This window comes from Solanum pennellii, chromosome 5 (assembly GCF_001406875.1).
Source record: "Solanum pennellii chromosome 5, SPENNV200".
NCBI classification, from domain to species: domain Eukaryota; kingdom Viridiplantae; phylum Streptophyta; class Magnoliopsida; order Solanales; family Solanaceae; genus Solanum; species Solanum pennellii.
Window position 1 is genome coordinate 52,282,874 of NC_028641.1, and position 9,424 is coordinate 52,292,297.

The window sequence follows — 9,424 nt, forward strand, 5'->3', positions numbered from 1 at the left end:
TCATTGTGAAACCTGGGAATATATCTAAATTCAATGGACTTGAACTTTTTGATAAGATCTTCTAAACATTGTTTGTACGGTATGAGCTTAATGTCTCGAGTTTCCCATTCGCCTCGAGCTTGTCGAATGAGCAAGTCGGAATCCCCTAAGATTAAGAGCTCATGTACATCCAGATTTATTGCCATATTCAAACCCATGATGCAAACTTCGTATTCTGTTGTGTTTCTGGTAGAAAAGAATCGAAGTCGTGCTGTGGCAGGATAATGACAACCGCTTGGTGAGATAAGAACTGCCCCAATTCCCACTCCGTTTTTGTTGACAGCCCCATCAAAATATAATTTCAATACGGGGTCATTATCAGGAATTTCTACCTGGATAGAGTTGATCTCTTCATCAGGGAAGTATGTCTTTAAGGGTTCGTATTTATCATCAATCGGATTCTCTGCCAGATGATCGGCCAACACTTGTGTTTTCATGGCGGTGCGAGTAACATACACAAAATCAAATTCCGTAAGCAAAATCTGCCATTTTGCCAACCTACCCGTCGGCATGGCTTTTTGAAAAATATATTTCAGAGGATCCATTCGAGATATGAGGTAAGTGGTGTATGACAAAAAATAGTGCTTCAATTTTTGGGCGACCCAAGTTAAAGCACAACATGTTTTTTTCTAATAGAGTGTACTTTGCCTCATAGGATGTGAACTTTTTGCTCAAGTAATAGATGGCTTGTTCCTTTTTCCCCGTGACGTCATGTTGTCCTAGAACGCAACCAAAGGAATTATCCGTTACCGAGAGGTATAAAAACAAAGGCCTACCAGGCTCTGGGGGGGACCAGTACCGGAGGATTTGCTAAATATTCCTTAATTTTGTCAAAAGCCTTTTGACACTCACTTGTCCATTTAATAGCAGCATCCTTTTTCAATAACTTGAATATCGGCTCGCATGTAGTAGTGAGTTGAGCGATGAATCGGCTGATATAGTTTAACCTTCCCAGAAAACTCATGACTTCAGTTCTGGTTTTTGGAGGTGGCAATTCTCGAATGGACTTTATCTTGGAGGGGTCTAGTTCAATGCCTCTTCGGCTAATTATAAAACCCAAAAGCTTGCCAGATGGAACCCCAAATGCACATTTTGCCGGATTAAGCTTGAGATTGTACTTTCTCAACATTTCGAAAAATTTTCTTAGATCACGCACATGGTCAATTTGCGTTCTAGACTTAATGATGACATCATCGACATATACCTCAACTTCTTTATGCATCATGTCATCGAATATTGTAGTCATAGCTCTCATGTAGGTACCCCTGCATTTTTTAGACCAAATGGAATGACCCTATAACAATATTTACCCCACGGGGTAGTGAAAGCAGCTTTTTCTGCGTCTTTTTCATCCATGAGAATATGGTGATATCCGGCGTAGCAGTCCACGAAAGATTGAATCTCGTGTTTTGCACAATTGTAAACCAAGATATGAATGTTGGGTAGTGAACAATTGTCTTTTGGACTTGCTTTGTTTAAATCTCAATAATCAACACAAACTCTGATCTTTCCATCCTTTTTTGGTACTGGCACAACATTAGCCAACCAAGTAGTGTATTGGACGACCCTGATCACTTTTGCATTCAGTTGCTTCATGATTTCCTCTTTGATTTTTTCGCTCATATCTGTCTTAAATTTTCTCTGCTTTTGCTATACAGGTGGAAAATCACGATGTATGGGAAGTTTATGAACTACCAAATAGCCCTTAACCCCGGCATGTCATCGTATGACCAAGCGAAGACATCTTTGTATTCAATTAAAACTTGAATTATGTCGTCTCGAATATTTCGATTGACATGAATACTTATCTTTATTTCTTTCACTTCTTCGGGAGTTCCCAAATTAAACACCTCCGTTTCACTTAATTTAGGTTTAGGCTTATTTTCAAATTGTTCCAAACCCCTTTTTATCTCTTCATCAGCTTCATCTTCATCATATTCCTTAGACTTAGGATTCATTGTTATGAGATCAGACAACTTTTTAGGATCTAATTGTAAACTCCGCATGCATGTCATATTATTAAAGTTAACGTAACATGACTCCTTTTTTGTAGGGAGAGGAGTGGGATTCCAGTTATAGAGTTGGACATTCGGGCTGATAAACTGCACATCCATATGACTAGTGCCCTCACCCCTCTGAGTCATGTTTACCTCATAAAACATTTCCTTGATACCTTGACACATTTCATCCACATCATTTTGGATTGGTAAGTCTGGACACGGTTCACCTCGAGATTTAATGAAAGATTGAGCAATATGGGGGATCGGCTTTGACAGATTCCAAGCATTTCTTTTACGATCTTTTGCCCATTTTCTATCAAATCTAGTTGGATTGAAACCCAAACCGAATGTATCTTGATTACCCATTGGACTGATAGGATTCACAATTCCTTGCAACGACAAACCTAACCCCTTTCCGGGTTCATAGCCGTTTTGTATCATTTGAGCCACCACCATGACTGAAGTAGAGGACAGACGAGGTTGGAGGATAGGCTTTCCTTCTAACAACTGATTAACCATCATTATCTCCAAAGCCTGATAGTTGAGGTATTCACAACCTCTTTTAGCCTCAATGCATGGTATTGAAGGATCTCGGGTGATTGTGAGATCATCTTCACCATGGACAATGATTTCTTGTTTGTCATGTTCAAACATGACCATTTGGTGTAGAGTAGGCGGCACAGCTCTAGCCATGTGGATCCATGGCCTACCTAAAAGCAGATTGTAAGACGTGTCCATGTCCATAACTTGGAAAGTGATTCCAAACTCCGCTGCTCCAATTGTAACAATTAAGTATATTTCACCAAGAGTATGCCGTTCTGCACCATCAAATGCCCGTACACAAACATTGTTAGTACGAATCCTATCAGTGCTCATTTTCAAGCTTTGTAGAGTGGAAAGAGGGCATATGTCTACACCTGATCCTCCATCGACCATGACTCTCTTCACATAGTGTTCTTCACATTTCACGGTTAAATGTAGAGCCCTATTATGTCCCGATCCTTCCAAGGGCAATTCATCATCAGTGAAAGTGATTCTATTTACCTCAAAAATTTGATTGACCATCTTTTCCAAGTGACCTACTGTAATATTTTCTGATATATGTGCCTCATTCAAAATTCTGGTCAACACTTCACGATGTTCTTTATAATGTATGAGTAATGACAATAAAGAAATTTGAGCAGGCGTTTTCCTCAACTGATCTATAATAGAATAATCTTGAGCTTTCACCTTTTTCAGAAACTCTTCAGCATCTTCCTCAGTGACTGGTTTTTTCATCGGCAACTGATTTTCTTTGATTTGTTTGTCCCTCTTTAATTCTTCCGGAGCATAACATCTTCCGGAACGAGTTAAGCCTCTTGTTTCATTTGTTTCTTTGACAATCTCCTTTCCCTTGTGAGTAACGACGACTTTGTTGTAGTTCCACCGAACGGCCTTGGTGTTTGTGATCGGAAGTTGTGCCGCAATTTGTATCACAACTGGATCTTTTATACTTTCTTGATTTTGATCAAACGTTGAAAATTTACCAGGAATGTAGCATTTTGGACCATTCAACGTCTTCTCTTTTTATAGATTCAGGGACATACAACACTAGCTTTCTCGAGTTCCCATAATTCGAACGCGCACCTTTAACAATTATCGGTGCCCTTTGTATGGGTTCTAAAACCATACTAGACTCTTCTTTTGAAACCTTTCTTTCCACTTTTGTTCTACTTGTTTGCTCATAATCTTTAAAAATGCCAACCATCCCCACAACACGCTCATTATTATGAGCAGGGAGTGGGTTATTGGTAACATTCGGTGCTTCCTCATTGCGTACCTCGATTACCTTATCCTCAATTAACTTCTCAATGACTCTTTTTAGGGTCCAATAATTCTCCGTGCTATGACCTGGAGCGTTGGCGTGATACTCGCATATAACAGTCGGATCAAAACCTCTTGCATTTGGATTGACAACGTATGGATTGACAGGTTCAACCAGTCTCAATTGTATCAATTTCCGTAACAAACTCGTATATGATTCTCCAATTCGGGTAAAATTTTCTTTTTGACCTTGTTCTCTCGTATAGTTTGTCCGAGGACGTGGATTATATGGCGCCTGGAAATTTTGTTGTTGTGGGCGAGAAACTTGTGGGGCAGGCCCCCGCCACTGTTGGCGCGAAGGAGGTCGGACATATGCCTGAGTATTGAGAACTGCATATTGGGACGGGTAATAATGCTGAGGAGAATTATATTGTTCTTGTTGGACTTGACCATAAGGATTGTTCATGCCTATTTGAACACCTCTTGATCCAGATGCCGTCATGGACCCTTCCTTCTTCTTTTTTCGATTGGTAAAATTACCTGATCCACTTTGTATTGCTTGTGTGGTAACTCTAATGGCTGCTTGACTCACAATCTTACCCGACTTTATGCCATTCTCTACCCGTTCTCCGATCTTAATCGCTTCGGTGAAAGGCTTGTCCATTGCGGCGAGAAGATAATGAAAGTATCCAGGTTCTTGAGCCTGGAGAAAAACATCAATTAACTCATAGTCTTTCATCGTCGGTTTGAATCTAGCCGCCTGCTCCCTCCATCTTATGGCATATTCCCTAAAACTTTCTGATGGCTTTTTTTTCATATTAGCTAGGGAATTGCGATCGGGAATAATATCGATATTGTATTAAAATTGTTGGAAAAAATCTTGTGCCATATCATCCCAAATGTGCCAATAACAAATGTCCTGATCGATAAACCATTCTGATGCTACGCCCGATAAACTCTCTCCAAAGTAAGCCATAAGAAGTTCTTCTTTTCCTCCGGCTCCTCTCAACTTATTACAGAATCTTCTCAAATGAGCCACTGGATCGCCATGACCATTATATTTATCAAACTTTGGAGTTTTGAACCCTAGAGGCAAGTGAACATCTGGAAACATGCATAAGTCCTTAAATGAGACACTTTTGTGTCCTCCCAGACCTTGCATATTCCTTATGTTTTGTTCCAAACTCCTCATTTTCCTTGCAATTTCTTCATGTTCCTTATTCTTAATGTTTTTCTCAACTTCAAAGGGAGTACTATATTGGTGGTGGTAAGAGTTAGGAACATTGAAAGTTAATTTAGGGGCATGACCTTGGCTGTATTGATCTTTGAGTATAGGGTCATTATTGGATTTTTGTACCAGTGTCGGTTGAGGAATTGTATTAGTTTGGACAATAGGCATGAAAAGTGGATTGTTCATCATTGATGGTTTTAACGGGTTTACTGAGGAAGTTCCGGCAGTATTAGATGTGTTAATGTAGGGTCCAAACCCAGGTGGATAAACCGGGTCACTTGTTGAGACTTGGATGGGGAATGGCATATTCGAATTCAAATATTCTCGAATTGAAGGCGGAGGAGCTTTCCCATTCATCCAAGCTTCGTACATTTCGGTCATCTGTTGTCTTAACATTTTCACCTCTTTTATAAGTACCGATTCTTGCGCAACCATTTGGGTTTGTGCGTCTTCGTTTTTAGACTCTGTCCCGTCTTTACGTGTCATTTTTTCTTTACCTTTTGATCTTGTGTTATATTGATGAGATGTCATCTCCCCTCAAAAACCAACCACCTTTTAAACTCTTTAAATTCTCATATATAGTAAAAAACATGTGTTAGGATTCAACATATTGAGGATATTAAATTCACATTGTATGTTATGCACCTAGATTTTCATATGTCTATAATGTGTTTTGGAAGACTTTTATGTTTCATCCCGGCTTTGGATGACTTGCTTATGTCATTTGGTCCCCTACTTTACTTTCTTGAATAATTTGAATGCATTTTTATTGAACCAATTAAAGGTTGCCTACGTATCATATTTGAACATGAATCAGATCATTACGTAGTTCATGTGGATAAATTTCTTTCAAAAGAAAAATACGACATTTGTTTAACTTGAAAATACCATTCAAATCAAAATGACCAAAATAAAACATCAAAGTACTTAAGATTAAAACAAAATTTGACGAACTAAAAAGAGGAAAATAATAATAATAATAATAATAATAATAATAATAATAATAATAATAATAATAATAATAATAATAATAATAATAATAATAATAATAATAATAATAATAAATCAATATCCGACATTTCTTGATCATCAATTGCCCGCTAGGCTAGAGTAGACCTTGAACAAAGCTTTCGGCAGATGTGGGGCTAATGCACGCGCCTCTCGACCCAGGATCTCATCACTTCGATGTAGATGACCACTATAAACATCATTCAAGCTCTCTGTCAACTGAATCACTTGTCCTTTCGCCTCCTCCTTATTCTCGTGACAATTCTGCAACCATTATTCAGTAGTGACAACTGCATCACTCAGATGCTCTTCAATTGCTTGAAGCTCTTCAATTTGGTTATGAAATTCTTCACGCTCTTCCATCCATTGATTTCTTTCGGTCGCCACTTCTGCTTGGTACAATGTGAAACCGTTTGCGATGTCCCTTTCTCGTCCCATAGAGGCTTTTAATTGATTTTGTAACCTAGCTTGCGCATGTATTAAGAGGCTCTTTTCTTTCTTATATTCTTCCTCCTCTTGCTCCATAGCACCTGTGACAATGCCCAAATCTTCATGTAGGGTTCGAATAGTAGACAGATGCTTCTTTTCAACTCTTTTTTCAATCAATGTAACTCTTTCCTCGAATATTGCATCACGTCGAGCTAACTCTTCTTTAACATTTTTTAGGTCATTGCTTAGGATATCTAAAGTAGACCTATAATTTCTTTCCACCTCGAGTCGGGCCTGCTTGATTCTTACTTCAATTTCCTCTTTTCGATCTATGATTTCTCGCGCTGATCCATCGGGCATTATTTTGAGAGGGGCTTGATCAAAGAACCAATGGAGGTATAAGGGGTCAACTTCTCCTTCAACACGATCATCAACCATAGCTTTCGAACTTAAAGTTTGACTACCACCCCAAATCTTTTGAGCTTCTGATTCTCGATCTCTATCTTCTAATGCTACTTCTCACACAAAATTCTGCGTATCCTCGACTTTAGGTAAAAAATATTTTTGTCCTAGTTGGCGTAGAACTCGGAGGGGTATGTATGGTTGGAACCCGCGAAGGCCTGTCAGAACGAAGAATGGACGATAGGAAGACATAACAATTACCTCACTAGCAGGAAACCAATGATAGTTCCATGTAATTTTAGATGCCGTCAACTTAAGAATATAATGTCTCCATGCTTTGACACCTTTTGGCAATTTGTCTCCTAATTCTTTCATCCTTTCTGGGTGGCTCAAAATATAATTCGTCCAATCATATTTGAAATCTGTCGCAAAACGATGGCGATATAGGTGCTCTAAAAACCACATTTGCAATAAAATGCTACAACCTTCAAAAAATCTCCCCCCTCTCTACATTTAGTCAAAGCAAGATAAATATCAGCCAACATCATCGGCAATATAGTGTATTTTCTTTTCTTTATCATAACAGTGACTATTCCTGACAGACGAATATCGATTTTTTTATCCTTCCTTGGAAAAACCATAGCTCCCAAGAATGCTACCATGAATGCTTCTTGTCTATGTTTTTCCCAAGTAGGGAGGTGTTCTCCATTTTTAAGTTGTTTTCCATAGCTTGAAAATCCTTCCTTCTTTCCATATCTTGAGTACAAGAATTCCAAAGAAACCAACCCATTATCAAAACACTCCTTATGAGAATAGATGATGTGCATCTGTTCTAGAAATTTACCTCTGCTGACACTCCTAGGGGCTATCAGTGTTTTAGTTCAAAGATCCTGGCCTAAGCCTGTGAAACCACCCAATTCTTCTAATGTAGGTGTCAACTCAAAATCACTAAATCGAAACACATTATTTGTGGAATCCCAAAACGGAATCAAAGCCTCGATCAAACCTCTGTCAGGACGAAATCTCATGTTATCTGTAAGGAAACCAAGATGTTTGAATATCTCAGTCCGCCTAAATTCATGCATATCGTTCCACCAATCCATTAGTAATTGTGGGGTTTTATCTGTGATCATAAACTTTTGGGGATCATTGACGATTTCGACCAGTTCATCCCTTGGTCTTTTATCACACCTCATAGATCTCATGATTACCTGGTTGAGAAAGAGAAAATCGAGATTTTAAAATCAAATATAATTGTGAAATTTTTATAATTCAAAATTATTTATTGGAGTAGTTAAAAAAATAAAAATAAAAATGATTCGGAATGTCTAAAGTGATCATTGATTCAGGTTGTTTTTTAAAAGAATGACCAGATAAAGAGACAATTTTGAAAAAAAAAAGAGAAAGAAAAATAAAAGAATGTGTATATGTACAATTCAAAAGACATGTATACATATATTATTAATATTATTATATTTATTATTTATGTATTATTTTAATAAAAGTGAAAATAAAATTGAGGATTAGGTGTGTATGTATATATATGTGTATTAATTTGTTTATTTTGAATCATTGGTTGAAAATGGGTAGAAAATAGATATTTATCTCTTTAGTCGATTATCCTAAAGCCGGTTAACATTTTGTTACAGTCTTCACATGATGCAACAAGTAGCACAAAAATGCACATGATGGTCTCACGAAAAAATATTCGTCCTAGTCAGATTGGGCCCCTATGCCAAATCTCGCTAAGTTACATGCACATGATACAAATAAATCGGAACCTAGTAAGGATATCATGTCTGAAAGTTTCAATTCTACTAAGGTAAGATATCTAGACTGACTGTAAAACGAGCGGACAACTCGAGTTAGAGAGTAGCAACGTACCGGTAGCAGCGCTTTCCGGCTTTGTACATGGGTGCTCCCCATCCTAAAATGGTGTGACTAAATATCCTTCACCATGGACCGAAGATCCACTGGCTATCTTTACAAAGTTGGGGTGCGCAGTTGCAATTCCCATACTTATATTAATGATACTCATAGTTGTGTGCAAGAAAACAATTTATATACCGTTCACATAATATTAAAATAAAAATAAATATACAATTAGCACATTAAGACGATAAATACAATATCCAAAAATGTAAACAAATAAGTCATAGTCATACATAAATTAATATTTAAAGCTCGAATTCTAGTTAATCCCCAGTGGAGTCGCCATCTGTCACGCCCCTTTTTTTTTTCTCTCAATATTTTTTTTTTGATTTTTATTGTTTGAAAGAAAAAGAGTTTTTCCAATTAAAGTGACGTTTTGAAAAGGGATAATTATTATTTAGAATCTCCACTTGGAATTGAGTTTTGGTGTTCCAAGTCACCTTATTTAAATCCCTAATCAAAAGGAAATTTGACTCTATTTTATTGGTCTGCAAACTAGAAATTCGGGTAAGAAATACTGTTGACCGAGGGGAAGGTGTTAGGCACCCCTCGAGTCCCGTGGTTCTAGCACGGTCGCTTT

The 9,424-nt window shown here is 37.8% G+C and overlaps 1 protein-coding gene and 1 pseudogene across 1 annotated transcript; both read right to left on the bottom strand.

Moving 5' to 3' along the window:
- Nucleotides 1–4,701: 4,701 nt before the first annotated feature.
- LOC114077186 lies at nt 4,702–5,559 on the bottom strand. The gene has a single exon (XM_027916863.1). It carries the CDS (start codon nt 5,557–5,559, stop codon nt 4,702–4,704), a length of 858 nt encoding a protein of 285 aa, XP_027772664.1.
- A 1,942-nt stretch (nt 5,560–7,501) lies between these two features.
- LOC107019584 lies at nt 7,502–8,838 on the bottom strand (annotated as a pseudogene).
- Nucleotides 8,839–9,424: the final 586 nt, after the last annotated feature.